Genomic DNA, 22,884 nt, shown 5'->3' on the forward strand with positions numbered 1-22,884 from the left:
CCCAGAGCAGAAGAGCTCCAGATTCCATGACTCAGCCACACCTCATCTATGAGCAGTGTGAGAATAACCCTTTTACCCAACCTTTTTGGGTAACTTCTAACAAACACAAGAAGTGACAAAACAGGGACAATCACTTCTGCACCATCAAGAGTAAGAAGCCCTAAAGTGCAAAGCAAGCAATTCCAGTTGATTTTTTTAAGACAACTCAGCTCACAATCCTCCCAGCACCACCACAACATCCACGGAAGCTGTATCCTGTAGCCGGATGCTGCAGCCTGGCAGGGTGTGGAGGAATGCCACCTGGGACACCTCTGAGAGGAGCTCGTGTCCTCCCCGGACCACACACACCCTGAGGTGAGAGAAGCCACCAAAGTCAAATACTTCAAGGTTCATGAGGCCGCGGTACTGTGGGTTCCCACTGTCACTGGCCAGGTCAGCACCGATGTTCTTACAAGCTTTCCTGTAAGCCAGGGGTGACAGTGCTCCACAGCACCTGCATGCAAGAGAATTAGGGACATGGATAAATGCTGCAGACATCAGTAGTTTATTGGTATGTTTAGTCAAAACACATTCAGAATGGAAACTTAAAAATACTTTCCACCTGCAACAATTAAACTAGAATCTACTAGCATATAATGCTTGACACGTTACAGCAATAAAGATGGTAATCCACTGTCTTGAATACCTACTAAAGCCAAGATGGTCAGCCAAGTTTGTTGAAATGGAATCGTAATGACAAAATACTCCCACCATTCACAAATCAGCAACTAACAGTAATGGTCAGTGAATCCCTTCCTTTGCTCTAAGAGATACATTTATTATTGAGAGGGTCGAGAACACATAAGAGTCCACAGTACAGTAGGTGAGCTATCACCATGTAAACTTCTCTGGATGATGTTCCAAGGGTTCGTGTCATTTAAACAAGAAGCAAGCCAAAAAGCAGAATGGCTCAGTGGCTCTTTTTACTACTCTGTTTTTGTTCTTGATTATTTCCAGTGCCATTTGCCATACGAATGAATTAGGTGGCAGCAAAACACCACAGCACTATAGAAGGAAAAAAAACCTCTAGGCTACACAAACCACACTGGTGGCAAATTGCTAACTGGTAACAGCAATTTGTCCAAGGGCTTCAAACCTAAGGAGTGGAATTGTGTGGCCAGCAGTTCAAGTACTACAGATTTCCAGGTAACAGCTGAAATTGCGAGACCTTCAACAAAAAAACTGAAATATGAAAATGCAAACTGGTAAAAATGCATCCCGGAAAAAAAAGCGTATGAAAATAGTGCAAGACTTACCATGGAACACAGAAGACCTCAAGTCTGGCAGAGAACAGACAGATGCCACTCCACCTTGCCTAGCGTAACAGAAAAGATGTGCAAAATCCTCCAGCTTACTGGAAACCAGCAAATGATTGCATAATCCAGAGACAGATTGCTAGCATGCCCTCTCTGCTTTTGCTTGAAATTGCCAGTTTTGTATTTGAGGTCTCCCGTGCTCAGCAGCAGCTTCAAGTGGTCACACTTTCGCACAGACGCGCCCCCCCCTTTGCTCCTGACACCTTGGAGCCGGCGCCGGCCGCGCGCCCTGGCAGAGCCCAGCTGTACCGTCTGCTCCAGCTGCAGGTTACAGGAATGTGCTCCACAACGTCAGCCAGGAACACAGCTCTCCGCTGGAAAACCCACCGGTCAAACTGCAGAAGAGGAGGTCTCCTTGCTATCCTTCGCTCCAGAGCCACGTCAGTGCCAGCTTCAGCTGAGAGTTATGTGCAACATGAGTACGAGTTTTTAAAAAAGTGCAACTGGAAAACGCAAGAACTTAAGAGCTGCTGTTTAGTTCTCTGAAAATTGCAGTATCCCCGTTTTAGAAGCTCACCTTCACAAAGGGTGCTCAGGTCTACTACCCACTAGGAGCTGGCCAGAAGCGTCCACCGTTCTGGACTGACTTCTGCAATTCATGTCCAAGAGAGATTGCAAACTCTGCTTCCTTTAACTCTGACATTGATTAAAAAGAAGAGACAACCTGGAGTCTACTTGGATGCCTTCTTCCTCCCTTCCCCCCTCTGCAAAAACACAGGCGAACTTGTTAATTGAAGAGCAAGGTGGATGATCATTTTAGCAACGTTTACTCATTGAAAGATACTGCAATTTTTTTTTAATACAATTTTCCAATTATTTCCTTTAAACGCTTTGCAGCCACTTGGCTTTGCAGCACAGTAATTCATACACTATACTGTACAAAATCACCAGCAAGACTGGAATGATGTATTCATAGAAGGCACCATCATGCTTATTACATTACCAGAGAACTCAAATACAGTCAAGACAAGTTTCACTGTACAACGCTTCTCGAAGGGGAAAGGGGAAGGAGGAGTGTGTTGAGCAGCCATCCCTGCACTGAAGAGGGGCAGATAGAAAAATCTGACGTGAGCTATCAAACTTGTTGCGTACTCAGGGCTACGACTTGGAAACTCTGGGTTCTGGTTAGTTTACAGCTAAATGGATTCCTTCTGGAACAAAGGTGTAGTCTCGTTAAGGTTTGTGTGTGTACAGAGGTTGGTCACAGCAAGCAGAGCGGACGCCCGCACCGTTCCCCAAGCTATTCTGTCTGAGTAAGAGGATGAAGGCTTTCCCTCCGATGCCTCCTGCAGCTGTCAGTATGAATGAGTTCAGAGGACCCATTAGTGCATTTTGATGAGTGCGTAAACACGAGTTGGTTTGGAGCCGAGTGTTCTAAGAAGGAAAAAAAAAAGGCAAGCTTCTCCAATTGCACAAATTGCACTATTTGTGTTTCCAACAGTAGTAGGCAGAAACGGCAACACTTACACAAAATGTGCAGCAGAGGGTTTTTGACTGAAAGGACCTGAAAGCTACTGGGCGTGTCCTTTAGTTCACTTTTGTTGCAGATAGTTAACCGGTCTTTTTTTCTTTTCTTTTTTTTTCTTTTCTTTTTTCCAGTCCTCAATTCTCCAAGTCTACATTTATAAATTAACAGTGTGACTCCTGTTGTGAAACTGGGGAAAGAACGTCCACCTCAATTTAAATCGGAAACCAAAGGATGCTTTCACATCAAAGAAATGATCAGAAGGGCTGTGTCACATTCCAAAGCCAAAAAAAATTAACAAGAATGCAAACACGATGGATAATGTACCACTGACAAGACTGTCTGCCCCCAGGGGAGACTTCAGCGGCGCTGTCCAGTGAAACGGCCTTCCATCTGCCCGGTTCCTCGTCCAGAGCCGAGTTTCTGTGCCATGCCCCCCCTGGGGGGAGGTCCTCTTCCGTCCCGGTCTCTCATCATGCCGCCCCCCACGATTCCGCGGGGCCCGCCGGGGCCTCTCTCATTGCGGCGCAGATCCCTGCGGTCGTCGCCCCCGCCGCGGGTCTCTCGCTCCCGAGCAGCTCTGGTTTTTTTCTCTTCCACGTTCAGGCGCACCTCGCCCCGGAACATAATGGGCTTATGGGGAAAAGGGGTCAAGGCACACGTTAGTCACCGCGTCACACAGGCCACCGACACGAGGCACGCGAAAGCTCTGCCTTGGCTGCACGCCTCGTGCCCGGCACAAACAGCACCTGGTAAAGGTTCCCTGCAGCACGCAGCCTTAGCCCTGCACAACACCACTTTTACATTCACTTGGCATGCAAGGAATAAAGTGTTTGTCTCAAGTAAAAGCAGGGTTGTCTTTAGCCTCTTTCACATCCAGCTTTAGCCTTTTCACTTTAGGTTTAAGCTTCCTGAAGAATTCTCTACCAGGTCTCACTATCACATCATAGAAATGAAAACTGCTGCTTTCTCCTCTCCAGTTCCTCCAGTGAAAACTGCAAATAACCCTGCTCCTTTGTCTCAGACCCAGAGTGCAGAATTCAGACATCCAGGTGATACCCTTTGAAGGGTTACCTGCTCCACTTTCATCTCAAAAGGATCTCTAAGAGCAAGCGCTGAGCTCAGTGTGGTGTCTATGTGTGGAGGTAAGAGACCCAAATTCGTATGATGCGGTTTGAGGAACACTGGCACAGCTTTTGTGAGCTACACAGCACTTCTGACACAATGAGAATGAAAAAACTCTGGTTTTCTTACAGCTGTTTTTCAAATACCAGACTCAACAGCAATACAAACTAGGATGGCCCACGTTACTTGGGGTTTCAGGCATTCAGTCCATCCCTGGAAGGGGCAACTCAGTGCCAATACTTACTTTCGCAACTAAAATTCGCTGGACCGGCTCAGAATCATCAAATACCACGAAACCAAAATTAGGCAGTTTTCCTCCCACTCCTTTAGTATTTATGCGAAGTTCTACCACATTTCCAAAGCCTAGGAAAACACAAAGGAAGAGGCACTTTACCAAAACCCACAGTGCCAGCTGTATGATGGCTCTGCTTGTTCCAGACCTCTGCAGTGCTGCACTGTGTGAAGGCCTCCCCATGTGGCCCTAAGTCACTGCCATGTGCCTTTTTAACACAGCTTTTTGTCTCAGTCTCTGCAGCTGAAATCACTACTTACTCATGAAGAACTCCTTCAGTTCACTCTCATCGATATCATGCGGCAAGTTCCCCACAAAGAGCTGGTGGCTGTCCGGATAGCGGATTATCCGACGATTATCCGACTCGTTCTGTTCCATGTCCCCTCTCCCTGTGCTCAACAGAAGGAAGGCAGAACCACTGGGGTCAGAAGATGTGCATAACCTCGGATGAACACATCTACGGACAGCACCAAGCACACTCACTCAAACCAGCCTGGACCCCAAATCACATTCCCTCATTTCTAGTGGAAGGCAGCAGGAGCAGGCAGTTAATTATCAGCCAAATACAACACAGGCCTGTCCAGGAGACACCTCTCATTAACTAGTCCCAAGCAGACACGCAAGCTGAATCCACATTACCTGGTCGAGGTCCTCGGGGTGGAAAACCTGGTCTTTCCCTGGGACGCTGTTCACGAACACGAGGAGGTTGAGACTGAGCTTCAGGTTTAGTTTCCACTCTTGGCTAAAACAGGAGAAGGTGCATTATTTAACACTGGCCCAATAAAAACCAACCCAAACCCCCAAACTCACCAAAACAAATCCCCCCACAACGCAAGGCATAGGTAAGTGGCATGCACAAAACGAATTCCAGAAGATACACATCCATGTCAATGTGTTTGGGAATATGTTTTTTTTTCACCTCTATAAATTCCTCTGTACCAATCCAGGACTGCAGTGTTCAGTTATCTCTGTTAAAAGGTGCAAAGCAAACATCTCTCCACCAGAGCATCTCCCCAGAACGTGGCTAAGGTGAATTTTCCATGTTTGACCAGGCATTGAGACCCCAACACTCCATTATTCACAAATCCCTCAACCTGACTTAAATCACAGAGGACATAAAGCTTCCTCATGCCAAGTTCAAACTTCACAGATTAGGAGGTAGTCCAAGATGAACACCGAGAGATGGGAAAACCACATTTTCTGTCCAAGTTCTGAGGAATTCTCTTCCTTCAATGCAGAACAACTACATGAAAACTACCCAATAGAAAGAGGAGAACAAAAGAAAAGCCCTTGGAAGTGTAATAAGTATTTCTGATACAATAAAGCCACCTGAAATGATTACCCTGCTGAGGATACTGTTCAACTTTGCTGATGTCAAGACCGTGATGCTCAAAGTACACCCTTCATATTCAGGTACTAGAACACCTATTCCACTTACATTTTGCCAGGAAAAAATGCTTCTAGAGATAATTTGAGAAATAGAGACAGAACAATAAAAAATATTTCTATGCAGACTGCTGGTCACTGAAGCAATTCTCAGCATTTTTTAAATTCCATTTTCTGTACAACAGTTAAGCAGCTGCTGCTGCGCTGGGTTCTTATCTTAGAAAAACAAAATTATCCTTAGGAGCATACAAAGACAGGACTAGCCTGCAAGTAAGATTAAACACAAGGGGAACAGCTACAGACCCACACTGCTGGAGAGAAGTAGTTTATGTTAAACATCTCCCTTATTTTCCTTTAAGCACTCAAGACAACTGGCAGTTCCAGCCAGACAGGACCTCCCAGGGGAAAAAAGGCTGGATTTTACAGGAAACATGCAGGTATTACACACCAAATGAATGCTTCACCCCTCCTATCGCTTGTGCTGTACAGCTAAGCCTTATTCTGTCCTTAAAATGCTTCTAGGATCACTTCTTCAATTCCAAGAATAAGCTAGAAAAATCAGCCTTCCTGTTAAACCTTGTTCCTTTATATTTCCTCATGGGTCACTGGAGATCCTCTGCCATCTTTTACTGACACATCTTTAACGTATTATAAATTATACCTCAAAAGCAAAATTTAATACATTCAGACTCCCATTCCTTAGATACTTAGTGTCCTCCTATTAAATCCCGAGTAACAGTTAACTTGTACCTGCTTGCTTTGCATTCCACTGAACTTCTCATCTAGCACACAAACAGCTAATCTCATTAGTTGTTTTCTAACCAGCATCATCCCTTTCTACAGAGGAAGACTGCCTCAGTGCTCCCTGGTGCCAAACCGTGCTCCCCAAAACCCTGCCATTATTAGCAGCATCCCAAGATCCCTGATCAGGGCTGCCACTCACAGCCCAAGTAGCAGCCAACTGCAACTCCCATCTGCCAGCACAGAGTACACCCGAAGACACCCAGGAAGGATTTCTACAGACAGCTACTACAGGAGCCAAGTGCCACAAAACCCTGCTTGATGGAGCTTGGACAACAATGAAGGAAAAGGTGACATCGTCTCTTCTCTTCAGAAGCTCACGTGGGGAGGGAAAGGGACTCACCCCTTCTGAGCCAGAACACAAGAATCAGGGAGCACCCTGCCTGCCCCTGCCCCTCTGCACCCCTATGATAGCTGGTATGTTAATAAAAATGGGAGATAAAAATACCTGAAAATGCTATAAAGCAAAGTCCCCATTTATGAATGCAGGCGGGTTGATTTCTAATCATCCACAATCAGAAAAAGGACAAGAAATGCTTCACTCCACAGCTGTAAATAAACAGAACTGAACTGGTTTATATCCAGAACAGTACATGTGCAGTCCTTGGAGGGGTTCTCAGTTAACACTACTGGAGCTGTATTTTTAACTTGATAGAAGAGGGGGGGACTGGAACGATGCAGAGAAAGGAATGAGCAGTTAACAACTGCTTTGTAACATCCCCGACACCAGCTAGAACTGCATTCCAAAGGAGTCACCCACCCAGCAGTGCATCTTCTGTCCTCGTTTACATGCACACTGTCTGGCACTAATGGATCCATGAGAACAGGAAAAATCTGCTCCTGATTTGCAGCCCCTTGCAGAAATGGTTCAGGTGCCTTTCCTACCAGACTTCTGTGTCCCATTTCTGAAATGTGTGCAAGAAAAGGAGCTCAGAACTGAGTAGTGCTGGCTGCAGAAGAGTTGAGAGTTGAAATGCCTGCCATGTCAGTATTGTTCAGAAGCTTCCACACAGGACTACTTGAACATAAAGTCACAGCACAAGTCATCTAAAAGGGCATGATAAGCAGCAGACACATGTACATGTTTAAGGGACATCTGTAAGCTCTCTTCTGCTCTCTGGCACACATCATTTGAAATTATTTTTGCAGGCACATTACAAAAATCCACCCTCTCTATTGCAAATAAATTAAAACTCATTTTGGTTTTGCATAAAGAAAATCTATTCTGTACTACAAACCCCACACTTTTTACAGGTTAAATACCACCTAAGTGTTCAAAGCCCCGTTCAGGCTGATGAAGACAGACAGGCTTCCCAACTCATTACACAGCCATTATCTGATGTCCCTGACAGTCCCAGAAAACCCAAAAGCAACACCATACAAGGTGCTGGAGTTTGTTTGGGTTTCTTGTTTTGTTTTTCCTGTTTTCTTTTTTAACATGCATTTGGCTGAAGGCTAATCCCAGACAGGTTCCTCTGTGTCAGTAAAAAATTGAGAAGAAACCAGTGCAAAACCAACAGCTGCAGTAACCCAGCTGCTCTGCTGAAAACTGAAGTCTTTTAAAAAGGTTGGACGTGAGCTACCACGACATACAGCGCTCAGGCACACAGTGCCAGGACCAGAGGTTAAAGGACACATGTTTTCAGGATTTCTATATTTCAGGAGGAAGCTGAATTGAGAGTCTCTGTGTCTCACATCAACTTGGCATGTGCAGGACATGAGCTGTCACCCGGTCAAACTTTCTTTCCTCTTTCCCCTCCTCACCCAGGCATCATAGGAATGGGAAGATAGCATTGTCCTGGCAAGGAAATGTGAATCCTTCCATTCCTTACACAGTCATAAGTTGGTACAGGGTTCTGTGACAAGCTAATTACACAGGGGTAATGAAATCCAGCATATTTCTGTGGATGTTAGCCTTGCAAGGCAATCTTGCACCTCAGAAATGGTGCTATCTCTTTTTACTGCTGGGGCAGTTCCACCAAGGCCCTTTTCAAACGTACTTCAGAAAACTAACATTTTGTGGGGAACTGGTGTTTTGTTTCCCCCTGTAAACCAAACCATATCCCCTTAACACAGGTAAAAAAACCCTTCAGCAGCGACTCCTATTCATGGTTCCCTATGAACAATTTTAACAATACCACCACCCAAAGTTACACCTGTTACGTGCACGTGCCTTCGCTTGCGACAAGGAGGTGAGTGCATTAACATTTAAGACACAATTAATTTGTGCAATTTAAGTCATACAAGTTGATCTGTTAATTTAAAAAACTGAAGCAGTTTGCAGAAGTAATGAGACAATCCAAGGTGTTCACAGATGGGTTACCTGTGAGACTGGTGCTTTAACATGGGGTGGAATTCCAGAGGAAGAAACAGTACCACTAGGAGGCAGGTTTTTACTGGTCACTGAAGCCCAAGAGAAAGCCTGCAGGAAATGCAACAAACCTAGGCTACTAATCATGGCAAACCACTGACATTCCTACAGGGAAACTCGTCTGCTGAAAATACACTTTTGGTTCACATCTGACTTTTAAATCATTGTTGTGCAAGCATTACAACGGAGAGACAGGAGGATGTGCAGTTCTGTGGACTCCGATGGCGTGGAGCAAGTGTGTACAGTGCTACCTGAGTGAACCCTGTTCCCTCAGCATTCCCAGATCACTGCTTTCCATGATGTAACCAAACCTAGGACTGAAAACCCTGCAGTGGTAAGTGTCTTCTGCACGAAGAAAGACAGTGGATGCCAGAAGTTACAAGTGAAAATGCAAAAGAGAAAAAGAATTGGGAAAAACAGTATGGGAGACACGCTGGAGCTAAAAAATGACCTGGTCCAGCTTCCACTGGCTCTCCCAGTGCTTCCAAGCCTCCCAGGTGTCACCACAGCAGATGATGCACGGCGTGCACTGTGGTTTTTAAGATTAGGCATCTCGCCCCTAGAGGAGACAGTCAGTGCCCCCATTCTCATTTTGAACCCACAGTGCCAGCAATTTTGCACGTGTTAGTGTGTTATGTTTCTTTTTCAAGGAAGAGCAGCGGTTCCCACTGTAGGAGATTTTTGGTGGTGGTAGCTAGAGGTGTTTTCTTAATATATGTTAACTCCACATTTAAAAACGTCTACACGTGCATAAAACCACACACACATACACTTTACAAGCAGAGCATAAAATTTACAATAGGTGATGAGCAGCACTTAAAAATACCATTTTTTCCTTTTTTAGTGAAACTTCACATTTTTACACGTTCAAGGTTGATGTCTAGCTGTTCATACAGCATGACACTGAACAGAGGGACCAGTATGGCCACTCAAAAAGGCAAAGCTCAAAAGCAAATCTGTTTTACCATCTGCACCCAGTAGCACAGATATGACTTTTAACTAACCTTCGGTGGTTCTTGTGGTAGTGAAACAGGTTCTACAGGAGGTGGAGACGGAGACTTCTCTTCCAGCTCCTCGAGGGTCTTTTCTTCTACTTCAGCTTTCAGCTCCTCGGTTTTTGTTTCAGATTCCAATTCTGGCTCAGGTTCATGAGATGATTCTTCCAGTGCCTCCTCTATCCCATTGCTACAATAATCAAATGCATTTGATGAGCTTTTCAACTGCTTTGTATTTTATGACTTTCTGTAAGCCATGCAGTGGTAACAACTGGTATTAAAAAGATCATTGATGCACTCAGCAGACGTTGTCTAGTGATGTCATAACTGGTTTTTTTAACAAGGGAACCAGGAAATAATTTCTGGTCCTTATGAAGCCATTTCTACATTTCAAAAAAGCACAGTGGTTTGGTGGTGTTTGTTTGTGAGGGTTATTTGTGTGTTTGGTTTTTGCAATAAAATGTATTTTTCTAAGAAAATTATAATTTTTTTTCTTTAAACTTGTTCATATTTGAAGACACACAGGACAGAGACCTATTCTTCCAATACAGCTGTAGAGCAGCTTCTCCAGAAGTAGATCTTCCTCTCAGTTTCAAGTGATACCCAAATTTGAGGAGTAATACTCCTGCTCAGTGCAGGGGGGTTGGACTAGATGACCTTTAAGAGGTCCCTTTCAACTCAAACTGTTCTGTGATTCTATGATGAACCACCCTTTGTCAACTCTTCACATTAACTACATCATATCTGAACAACCTTGATCCCATTAAGTGTGTACATACACGTGGTTGTTACCTTTTCACCTCTCTTTTGAAACCAGAAGTGAAAATAACTAACAAACATAAGAACACCCTCCATTTCCTCTCTCCAACAAAGCAGCAATGTTTCAAAATAATGTAACACTAACATAACACACACCCCTGTATCAAGTGTATTTTCCTGAACTATCTATTAAATCACATACAGGATCCAAAGCCAAAGCAATTTGGTCATTTTTATTAAAAAAGCAAGGTCATGTAATAAAAAGGACTTCTTACGTTACAGGATGGTTTTCATAGTAAGTACTGCTTGCATTCTCTTGCACAGGTTCAGGTGATGGTTGTCTTTCCTCCTGCTCTTCTTCCACCTCTTCCTCAGACTCTGACACAAAACCAAAAACTTCCTTATACATTTCTGCAAGTGTACACAAGCTGCACTCAAATAAAAGCATATTAAAACAGAAGCAATCAAAATAAAGCTTCATCGACATGAAATAAGTAAAATTAGCTGCAAGAAAAGACGGAAGACCCTTTCTCTCATTCAAGAGATTTGGTTGCTCATGATTTTCACAAAAAGAAGAAGCTGGAGACAGCTGTGCACACATGCCAGAGGAACAAGAACCACAGACTCTATTCGTTCAGTCCTTCTCACCTTCGTCAAGTTCTCCTTCTGAATCCCCAAATACTTCATCTTCATATCTGAAGATATCATTATGGACATAGAACTTGTTTGGAACAGATCCCTGTAAAAGAGCAACATGCAGTGTTTAGCAAATACAGATTATTAGCAGTCCACAAGAAGGATGGATTAGAGATAAGCTGTGGGTACACACCAACATTAGGCAACAGGACTATGTCCCTACAGTTGTTTTTCAAGCAGCACCTCTTCCCTAAGTACACAACTGGGCAGTAACTTCTGCCCAACTGTGACACATGTAGTGACAGCCTCCAGACCAAGTTTTAAAGCCAGATCATCTCTTTTGTCCCAACGTGACAAATTTTGTAGCTACAGGTCGGGTTTCCATCATCGCTATTTGAAGTTTAACACAATCTCACACACACTTACTTCTGGAGCAAGCACAAAAGTCTGCATGAACTTCCTCATGGGCTGCCCATTGTTTGACAGCTCCCCCATGACCTGCACGACCACGCCGTCGCTCAGAGTGGCGTGAGCGTCCACGTGACGGATCTTGGTGTGGCACTCGCTGAACTGCAGGGACATCACCTTCTTGTGTATCTCCTAGAAACGCAGACAGACACTTCAGCTACAGGGAGTTTTGTACAGAGCTTTGGAATGCCTTTGAAATACCTGAGCTGGAACTAACACAAAAAGGAACTCCCCTGAAGCTCAAAAGGTAAATGCAGGAACTAAGAAGTGTCTTCCACTAAGAAGAGTCTACCTGAGCTCATCTAACTTTTAATCTGAATTTTTCCACTAGGATTCAAACACTTCTCAGAGCAGTCAAATAGCATACAACTTGCTATCCAATTTTTCCAGCTGCATTAAAACCAATGACATTTTTCATGGCTTTCGTTTTTTAAAGGGTCTGTGAAAGAGATAGAATTTATCTTGTGTTAAAAAATAAAGAAAACCCAAAAAAACCCCAACAACAAAATCACCCCAAACCAACCCTCTATCAGTTGTCAAAGTACCCAAATGTCACAGGAGAGGGGAACATCTGCATTGCAAAGATTTCTGTGCTGCTAAATAAGCCACACTGCTCAAAGACGTGGCTGGCACACGAACAGATGTCAGTAGGTGACAAACATTACTGTGATAAAGAGGTACAACCGAAGCAACCCTCACTTCACTTCTTCAAAAAGTTTTATTCCACTCGAGCAAAACTGCACCCACAGGAGAATTTATTGCAATTCACAAAAATCAGTCCCTTTCCCAAGGAACCACTTCTAACCAAAATAAGATACATCAACAGCACAAGTCTATCAGGTCCTCTTGATTTTGTTTCCCATCCCAAATGCACTTTCTGCAGCCCAGATGCAAAGTTGATGAATCAAACATGATCCTCAGTAAAAGCAGAAATAAGCAAACAAAAAAAGTCAAGCTACCAAATTCCTATTTGTCTCTGAACAGGAAGCAGTACCACAATACATTATTTACCAGATAAGAAAGTCAAAGCCACTGGTAAAGAAAAAACCTGATTTATTCTGAACATTAATGAAGATTACATGACTGATTTTGATACTCACAGCTTGACCATACACTGCCTCTTGCGGCTTCCCGCTGGCATCCAGTCCTCCATGGACATAAGAAGAATTCCTGCCATAAAACCTGCAAGTAGAGACGTGAAAGTCATAGAAGTGAAAAAAAAATAGAATCAAACCCAACAAGTATTTTAGTCAAAAATTGTAGAGCTCAATGCAACAGGAATTTTCAGCTCACGAGTGTCTATCCAGTCTCCCCAACCTCAGCAAGGATTTCTGGAATCTGTCCACATTACCCTTTTATCAGCTGAGAAGCAGCTCACTTTTCCACAGAGGAAACACCTCGATAGCATGCCATATATCTGTATGATCAGACTTGGTTCCAGAGGCTAAGGAATTTTCAGTAAGAGTTAGTCAGGTCCATTCCCTGCCATACTCAGAAATTAATGTACAAGGAACAGGACAGACTCTTGTCCAAAAGCATTAGTCCCTTAGAGTGTGGAAGTGTCACCTGTGCAGGAAGTCAGGAGCTTTGTTCAGCAGGGTGTAGTACTGTCTCACGAACTCCCGCCCTACGAGCAGGGGACTTGGCTTCTCCATCACCATTTCTTTGGTACACAGTGTCAAACGCTGTAACCAAAAACAGTCACCTTAGTTTGAGGATCACGACTTCCATACAACTTCCATACATCACAACTTCCCCATAACAGGATGAACACAGAGATATTAGAATTGAAACAATTCTGTGAACAGGGGTTTAATTCACTAGAAACTACCCACCAATTCAGGGCACCCTCCCAATCCTCATTGATGTAAATAAAAAGATTTCAGTCAGTTCATGTATTACTTTGTTGAGCAAGGAACAGTGGATACAAAGTCTCTTACAGAACGGGTGCTTAAAAAAAACCCCAAACCTCAAACAACCAAGCAACAACCCTGTTAAAAACCTCTTGCACCATTTACTTAAGCCTCTGGCAATAACCTGATGAACATTTAAAAACCCGAGTTCCACAGCGCTGCAGAGCAAACAGGAATACACTTTCTTAAGGCAGCTGGTACCATTCCTTCCTCTTAAAGCACATTTGCTTCAAAAGGTCACTGTCACATGTGTAACATGAAGACGGGAGCACCAATACTCTGAAGCAATTGTGTGGGCTGGATTCACATCCTCTGAAGACTGGGGAGGGAAACCCTCAGTCCTCAGAGATGACTGAAGTCTTAGGTACTATTTGTCCAACCAAACTCCATTTCACATTTGTCATACAATAACTGGAAACAGTTGGAAAGGACTTCTGTGGATCACCTGGTTCAACCTGCTATTCTCCTACCCATCCACACTGTCTTGCAGACCATCCATGTCACAAAATGATCTTCAGTACCCTGGAAGATACTTTGATGGCTTGTCAGCAGCCAGCACATTGTTTTTTCCAGCTCACTTAAAACTGCCAGTGTCTCCAGTCATGAAATTCCTTCCAGTTCTCACACTGAAGCTTAATCTACTTTCCCTCTCCAAAAACTAATGTCTAGGCGAGGCAGCAGGCAAAGAAGACCAAGTCAAAACCCCAAGTTTCCAACTTCAGAGATAATCCTAGAAACAGATTTTTGGTTTCTCACCAAAATAACCTTGACCCGTCAATCTACGCCAAGGGCCAATACAAGGGACTGTTCACAATTACAGCCAGACAGGACATAAAGCACGTGAAGTGAGATTGGGAGATTAACCTTAGCTCAAGAAGGGCCTGTAATAAAGGTAAAACACACACCAGTTGTGTGGCAGTGCCACAAACATGTCAGATCCTGCATCATAACGGAACTCACAAGGAAAAAGCCCGAATATGTAGCTCAAATAGTTTACAGTCACTGGACAGTCAAAATAATCTCAGCCCAGCAATCCAAGACATAAAACAACACCAAGAGCTGTTCCCAAAGACAGTTATCCAGGAACCACACCTGAAACAACAATCTCACAATCTTATAAGTAAGGCAGAGGCAAGGCCTGAAACAGAAATCATGAACTTGGGGATAAAAAAATCAGCAAATTTATTTTAGGCTTATCCAAAATTGTCAATATAACCTTCCAAGACTCTGGAACACAGTATTAGTTGTGCCTTACAGGAAGCTCCAGGGCAGGTAATTGTGCCAATAAGACCCAAAACCAAATGTCAAGAATACTAAGGGACATCAAAGGTTTGAGCCCTGAGCATGTTCAGATGGGGAACAAAGGAAAGAAGACAAAATCTGAGCAATTTGAGGATCTTCCCAATATGACTCATACTACAGCAATGGCAGCACATGGGAATTCTAGCGAGAAACCAGCCTTAAAAGAACAAGGACATCTCACTTTCTACAGGTGAAACTATCCTTTTTTTTCCTCCCCTGCCCCCCCTAGCAGACGATGAACACAAAATTGGTGACAGGATCTTCACCACAAGTCCTTGAAAGAACACACAAGGATGGAGCTTCATCATGGGTTTTTTGAAGACCCTATTAAAAAGCAGATGATAGCCACCACACATTCTTATGAACGCAATAGGCAAAGTACATTTGTTAACAAATTGCTGGCATACCTCAAGGAACACTGAAAATGCCCCCGGGGACAAAACATAATAATCTGTGACAAGTCATTACACTCCAAGAGATCTGTATCACGCTACATCTTTTCTTCACTGGAAGCTGTCCTATTTCAGGAAGGGCTGCCAAAACCTTTCAGAAAATCTGGAAGAGGCAGGTATGCAATGATCACACACAGCCAGTTCTTCCCTGCCGACTTCAAACAGAAGTTGGTTTAAATGCTCACAGACAGGAGCACCGTGCCCTCTTCCACGTTTCCAGTGACAGTACTATCGATTTACATCACACAGTCACAGGATTTTACAGGATGCCTCTACAGTTCCTCACCTGTCTCAGTATTATTTCATTCTCTCTTCAGAGATCCCAGTAGGGGTAGCAGAGGCTTAATGAACTGTTCAGGTCTCCCAGGTCATTAAAAGGCAGTAAAATAAAACAGCAGGTACTCCTTGATAGCAGCACGGGCGCCATGAAACCAGGTTTCCAAAAGATTAAAATCTCCACGTGTCCCAATTAGTAAAGCGCCTCCCTAAAGTCAAGAACCCGAGTCTTAGCAGGCCCGAGGGGGCTGGAGGTAAAGGTACCAGCGAAATTTAAGCCAAACCTCAGGGCATCACCCTCAACAATTTACATAGGCCAAACTTACGAAGAACTGTATTTTCATGACTTGCCAGGCACCACTTATGTTCTATAAAAAGTATATTTCCCCCTATCTTCAGTACATACTCAAGAAAAAAAAATTAATAACAGCTAAAAAAGAAGAACCTGAGTGCTCTTCTCACTGGAATGAAACGAGCCACACTCTTCGATCAGCCTGAGCAGCCACTGGGAAAGTGTCTTAATGAGAACTTATGGCTCAAGGCACTCGTCTACACACTGGTCAGAAACAAAATACTGAAACTGGGATGGCAACCACCAGAAATCAAATACATTTATCTGCCCATTTCTTTATAGTGCAAATGTACTGTCCAAAAATCCCTCCACCACGTGCTTGACCGAATAAGCTACGCACAGAGAATAACACAAACAGCCCTGCAACTGCTGCCTGTCCACAGGTAATCCTGCTCATGTCCGGCTGTCGTAATTCATTGGCAAATGGCATTTCCACCCTTTCAGTACTTCTGGTTCCCGTGCTGCCAGGAAGGCACACAGGATTTGCAGTATGTTCTTGATCCAAGGAGAACCAGCAGCCACAGGACAGATCTTGCAATAAACTGGCAAGCTGGAAGACTAAATGAAACATGCAATCTCTCCCTTCCCCAAACAAGACTCAGAGGTGAGGGACCCAAGGGACCCAACTCCAAGACTGAAGGAGTATGAATATGTGCCAGTGCAGTGCTTCCTGCAACTTTGATAGGTGTGACACAAGTCCAGAACAACAACTTTAGCCTACAGGTGAGATTTCTTTCAAGAGAACAAAAACAGTGGGAGAACTGGCATGGACAGGAATTATTTGTTATTTGCAGGCAAAGATAAGCAAATGAAGAAAAGCAGAAAGAATATTTTCCTCCAAAGACCAACTGCAGGGTAGTGCTGAGATTTATTTAACATCTTTGGATGGCTGTGACAAATAAAGCACAAAGTCAGGCCTTGCAAGGAGATGAAACTGCTGTGGGCTGAAGGGATGACACAGGGCTCACTCACATTAGGATTTCTGTGCTGAGGCATGGGAGAACCAACTGCTGCAATAATCTCTCCCGTCTACACTGAGGTGAGAGCGTGCAAATTCATTCTGCCTGCAATACATGGAACTTTATTAAGCTGTGTTTGTTCCTACAACTCAATAAAAAACCCCAACCAAACCCCAAAGCCCAACTCCTCAGCCATCAGTTTGCACAGGGGGGCAGGAGCAGTTCCTGAAGAAGCCCTGCAGACGGTGAGCAGTCAGTGTGCCCTGGCACACACCGTGCTCAATGAGCAGCTCTCGCTCTGGAGAAGCCTCTTCCCCTACAATACATGGAAGCATTCCCGTTATTCTTTCCCCTGCCCTGGAGAAAGAAGAAACGTGACCGGTCCTCTGTGGTAAGGCACTGTTACCTGAGGCAGTGACTAAGCTACTGAATGGTGCCTACGTGCTCAAATTTAGGTATCCAGAGAACAAACTTTGGCACAAAGTCTTTGGTTGTGCCCAGAGAGGTAGTTCAAAACCAGTTCCATCCTGTATCAAGACAGTCCAACAACAGTGATGCTGCCTGGATTTCACCATATTCTACTTGGGGAAAAAAAAAAAAAAAAGGTTGAACTGGGTTGTGACAGCAGCTCAAGGAACTGTCACCTGAAGCTGAAGGTAACCTCCATCAAGACAAACTTCTAAGCTTTGTGAGGGAGACGTGGGCCCCACCACTTGTTTTAATAAAAAACTATAAGCAAGTAGAGTGTTTTGTTTTATTGACAAGCAAATTTTACCCTCTGAACAGTTCATCCACAGCATTTGTCATAACTAAAGACATGCGGACATAAAGCTATACTTTTACATAAATCTGCAACAGTGTGGCTCCTGTCCAAGCTGCTGATCGGATTTGAATTTACCACTTAAACAGAAAATAAACTGGGCAAAATGTTCTTGCAAATCAGAAGGATGCTCCCCACACCATGAGCATACTAAGCAAAGTCACAAGAGCCACCGTGCGACTTCCCACACCACAGGAGCCCAGGGAAAACAGAAGGGAAGGGGAGAGCAGCTTTTACCATCTTGGACAGGTTTCTCTTGAACCCAGATTACCCCCTGTAAACCGTGTTTCCTACTGCAGACAAGCCAGTAACATGTTACAGTGTGTTTGCTCCTGCAACCCATAAGCATGACTGAGGTCCCACCACTGCCACACATCGTGTGAAAAAAGGTAAAAATCCAACTGACAGCTGACTGTCCAGCTGGCATCTGAATACAGCCCTGCAGAGACTGGCAGGTACCCCATGGAAAAGTAAAGTTAGCATCAGCTGCCAGGAAAAGAATCCAGAAAGAGCAATCAGAAGTCCCAAACAGCTCATTTCAGTACTGAAACCACTTTCCCTCTGTCATGGCCTGCTAGGTAAGATCATCCTCCACCTGCAGTAAGGTCCAGCAGAGCCGAGTAATCTACCAGAATCCCTTTTACTTTATGATCTCCTTTACCTAATCTGCTACCACCCGAGCTGGCTGAGCCCCAAGGCACAGCGTGCAGCCCTTTCAAATCATGCTGTCCTGCAAGGTTGGTTTGGGTTCGGTTTGTGGTTGGGATTTCTGGGAGGAGTTTAACAGCACCCTGTATTTTAGGCCCATGACTACCATAGGGGACCAGCTTCTGGGCAGTTCAGCTGTGCCATCCAAAAGGGCTGATACCCACTCGAATTGCAGCGGCAAGAATGACCTGTTCTGGGGAAGCCACTCCATCTCTGTGTCATCATCCAACACCAGGTTCAGTGCCTTTCTTCTAGTATCTCATCAAATACATCTATTAGTCTGACATATTCATCTTCTCGCGTGTTATTTGAGTTGCAGTGCAGCTCTTCATTTGTCAAACGCTCTCAATAGCAACGATACCCGGTACCACAACTGCTACAGTAGAAGGAAGACTCAAATCCAACACTGTGCATTTAAGGTACTGCATTTCCTCAGCACATTTCCAGTGCTGTGAAATAATCCTAAGTGTGAGAGTTGATGCCTAATTTGAAACCTCGGTTCCATGAAGGAAAACGTGTTATTCCCACGGGCACCGGCAGCCAAGCAGATGGATGGCTGGCTCACTCGGTTTTCTCTTCAGTTTAAACCAGTTTTCACAGAAAAGATGTCACAACGGACACAGAATGCCTCCTTAATGACAAATCAACTCCAGGAGCTAAAGCAACAGCAGTTTGTCAGCAACCACAACTTCTCAGCTCAGAATCCAAGTTGACAAATCCTGTACCCACCTGCAGTGCCACAGTAACAGACACAGTACCTCAGGAAACCTGGGTATGGATAGATATAAGTTACCCTATTTCTCAACAGCTCAAAACTACCTTAGGTATCTTTACACTCCTTTCGGTACCAAAGCAGAACATCTGCACACTGAACTTGAAGTATCTAGAACATACAGAGGGTTTGGGAATTGCCAAACCAGAATGGAAGGCTACAGTAACAAAATCTGTACGAATGACTAAGTCTTTCTGGTTGAAATCAAACAATAAACTCATATCCTGTTGTTCTCTCCTGTGATAGTTCTTTCATGCAGTGGTACTCGACACCAAGCTCAAGACCCAGGTTCACCCAGGCACCCAAGGGATTTAAAAGCTTTGTTGTGGAGATGCTCCTGGGCACCCACACTGGAACTGCAGTGACCTCTGAGGGGAAGGGGGGTAAAAGCCTGAGAACACGCTGAGCTCAGCTCAGGTGACAAATGAGAGCAGCTCGGAGAAGATCTACTCAAGGCATCCAGCTCTGCAGAATAAAAGGTGCTCAAACAACTTCTGCCATATTACTCTGTGTGAAAACAGGGCAGCCCGGGTTATGAGTGGGGAAAGGGGAAGCGGAGAAGGGTGAGGTCTGCAGAGCTGGAGGAGCCCTCGGAGCCAGAGCTGCCATGGCAGTCCTAACTTGCAGGAGAGCAGAGGGCCCGCCGAGCCGAGGACGCGAAGCTAAGGCCGGCTCCGCAGTCCGAGCGAGGCCGATGGAGCGGTCCCCTGCCCGTGCCGAAGCCCACATACCTGCAGAGGGCCCTGCACGGCGATCGATCCCCGCGACGAGCCGGGAGAGGGACCGCAGGGCCCAGCGCCGCAACCCGCACCGAGCACCGCGGGCTTGGGGGCGCCTTTCCCCGACGTCCCCGCGCCGCCCGGGGCGAGGCGGAAGAGCCGCCAAGGTGACGGTGAACAAAAGCCGCCACCCCCCAGCCCCGAGCGGGGCCGAGCCCGCGGGCGGGTCGGGCGGCGCAGGGCACAGCGGGGCTCGGGGGCGCTGCTCCCTCAGCCCTCAGCCCCGAGCCCGCCGCTCGCTCAGCGCGGCGCGCGCCGTTCCCGCCTCTCGCTCAGCCTCGTTCCCGCCGCTCCCTCCGCGCGGCGCGCGCCGTTCCCGCCGCTCCCTCAGCGCGGCGACCGTTGAGCGATCAACCCCCCGCCCCCGCCCCCGCCCCCCCCCACACCTCCCACAGCCCGCGGCGGGGCCTACCCTGCCCGCGATCCCCCGCGCCGCTCACTCACCTCAGGGACAGAAGTCTCGGTGCGCGGGGCCGGGGGGCGTTTCCCCGCACGCCGCCGGGAGCTGCTCGGTGCCGGGAGCGGCGAGGGTGTCGGTGCGGCGGCGCGTCCCGGGCGGGGGCAGCGCGGGGCGGGCGGGGTGCGGCGGCGGCGGTGGCGGCGGCGGCGGCGATGTCACAGCCGGGCGGGGGAGGGCGCGCGGCCGCGGTCCCGTGCGTGCGTGAGCGCGCGCGCCTGCGCGGGGCAAGCGCGCGGGCGGGGCCGCGAGGGGACGGGAGGGGGCGGAGCATCCCGGCGCTTTCCGCCAATCCGCGCCGGCTCCGCGCGGTGACGTCAGCCGCGCGCGCGTATTTCTCGGCGGCCGGAGGCGATGGCGCCCTGGGAGCTGCGGGAGTAGTGGCGACGGGCGTTCTGCTGTTTGCTCCTGCTTTAACTGATCTCCTTCTGCCCTAGGTACGCCTGAGGGTCCGGGTCCTCCTACGGGGTCAAGGCTCCGCTGTCCGCCGTGGAGCGCGGCGGGCGCGGCACGAGTTCGCCGGGAGTGCGTCACCTGGGGAATTTGGCTCCCGACACCTCCTCGGCTCGGTGCTGCCGGACCGGAGCTGCGTTTCGTTTGGACGGAGGTCTCCGGCCGCCTGCAGAGCGAGGGGTGCGGTCAGTGTTGGGATGCCGTGCGGGTCCGTGCAGAGCTGTGCCGCTGTCCGTAGCTCAGGCTGAAGTTCAGGGCTTCTCGCTGAAACAGGAATTTTCCTGAGTTATGCTGAGATATTAAATAATCCAAAGTTGCGGGTGAAATACTAAATAATTCTTTCCCGACGTGGCAAAAGCTGCCCCCTTGTAGTGTGTTATCTCCAAATGGGCAGCTTGTGTGTGTCAAGCATTTCTTTTGCAAATAATTCAATTACTTTCCTATGGGCTCTACGTGTAAGGATGGAAATACTTAGAAACTAATAAATTTTCTTTGGTGGAAAAATCTTGCTTTGGTTGTTTCTCTGTTTCTTGATAAGGAGCAGAATCTCCTTATGCCTGACTTGAGTGTGTCAGGTGAGTGCTGATGTGTGCACTGGCCCAGAAAGGTGAGTACCTTCAACCACCCCTGTTGGGAAGGTGGGAGGATCCTTTTTTTTAACTCTGTGGTGTCTGAAGCCCTTTGATTTAGGAGAGGAACTTAAGCTTTCTTTGAGTGGAAAAAACCCACATATTTTGCTGCTACTGGACAATGAAGTGTAAGAGCATCTTGGGAATTTCCATACTGGGGCAGTTGTGAGTGACCTGGCTCCAGGTGCCCTGCTGGGAAGGGAAGTGGAGAAGCAGAGCCAGGGATGCCCAGCCTAAGTTTGGTGTGAGGTGACTGCAGGCTGGAGTTGTCCTGCTGTGGCTTACACAACTGCTGACTAGCTGTGGTTGCTGTAAAGCACCTGGTTACTTGGTGACCAGACCTGGCTGGAGGTTTCTTTGTTGCCCAGCAAGATACAAACCCTCTGGGGCCATGTGCTGGATGGTGTCTGTATAGGTGAAAAACAGAGGCAATGGAAAAGCAAAACTGGCCAGCTGTGACATTTGGGTGGGTCCTGAAGGGCTGGAGGTGCTCAGAGCTTCATCTCCTGATGCCACAAGAAGTGCAGTTAGAAGTTCAGGTAAGTGCTTGACATATTTTGTAATGATTGCTGTGGTATTTCATCTTTTTAAACCTAATACATTGATTTTTGGTGCTTGTCTCCAGATAGAGGAGAGAGCTATTTATTTTAGAATATAGAAAGAGTAAATGTTCTCTTTCAGTTGCATATTTCAGATTAAAGTATTGATTTTGTTCTTTAATTGGGGAAAACCAAATCCCTGAAGCTCCTGATTTAAATTGTGATGTAAGAGGGGGTTTCTCCCTGGAATGAAATTAACCAATTTTAGGAAGTGATCATCCTAATTGGAGCTTTCTGTGCTCATTTACTGTATTTGGAATTAAAATGGCTTTAATTAGATATGTAGAATAAACCAAACACTGCCAAACCCTACCAGTAACCATCAGGAGAGCAGCATCAGACTGGGATCTGGTTTGTGAATGCAGTGCCTGAAGGGTTTCGAGGGATGGTTCTTGGCTGCTGCTCTTCAGCAGGAATCCAGGAAGTGCTGTGGTAGTGTCCAATGTGGGGAAAGTCAGCATCTGAAAGAAAATGAACTACTTGGTGCTCTTGCCTTGGACTGAGCCATCAGTGTTATCTGGATAAGCTTCTGTTTCTCTCTAAGATGAGTGAGTTACGGTTAAACCTAGTTAAAATAGAAAAGTGATAGCTACTCTTAAGTCATCACAACTTCTGAATTCCAAGTCTTGGGGTTGTTGTGGATGCACAGACCCCTGAGAAGTCTCAGGGAACTGGGTTACAGGGGTGTGCTGGGTTTGTTTTTCAGACAGGCTAATGCCCTCAGCATCTGCACATCTATTTGTCACTGGGAGCCAGTACA

At 46.2% G+C, this 22,884-nt stretch overlaps 1 protein-coding gene across 2 annotated transcripts; it reads right to left on the reverse strand.

Moving 5' to 3' along the window:
- Positions 1-521: 521 nt before the first annotated feature.
- G3BP2 (G3BP stress granule assembly factor 2) lies at positions 522-20,564 on the reverse strand. Of its 2 annotated transcripts, XM_032685599.1 has the most exons (12): positions 20,431-20,564; positions 13,220-13,338; positions 12,754-12,835; positions 11,612-11,785; positions 11,198-11,288; positions 10,825-10,927; positions 9,800-9,980; positions 8,748-8,846; positions 4,877-4,979; positions 4,498-4,626; positions 4,190-4,308; positions 522-3,453 (listed from the first exon to the last, which is right to left on the reverse strand). In XM_032685599.1, exons 2-12 carry the CDS (start codon positions 13,312-13,314, stop codon positions 3,181-3,183), a joined length of 1,449 nt encoding a protein of 482 aa, XP_032541490.1. In that variant the 5' UTR covers positions 13,315-13,338; positions 20,431-20,564; the 3' UTR covers positions 522-3,180. The 2 variants fall into 2 exon arrangements, with proteins under 2 accessions (XP_032541490.1, XP_032541492.1); XM_032685601.1 differs by lacking the exon at positions 8,748-8,846.
- Positions 20,565-22,884: the final 2,320 nt, after the last annotated feature.

The sequence above is a fragment of the Chiroxiphia lanceolata genome, chromosome 4 (genome assembly GCF_009829145.1).
Source record: "Chiroxiphia lanceolata isolate bChiLan1 chromosome 4, bChiLan1.pri, whole genome shotgun sequence".
NCBI classification, from domain to species: domain Eukaryota; kingdom Metazoa; phylum Chordata; class Aves; order Passeriformes; family Pipridae; genus Chiroxiphia; species Chiroxiphia lanceolata.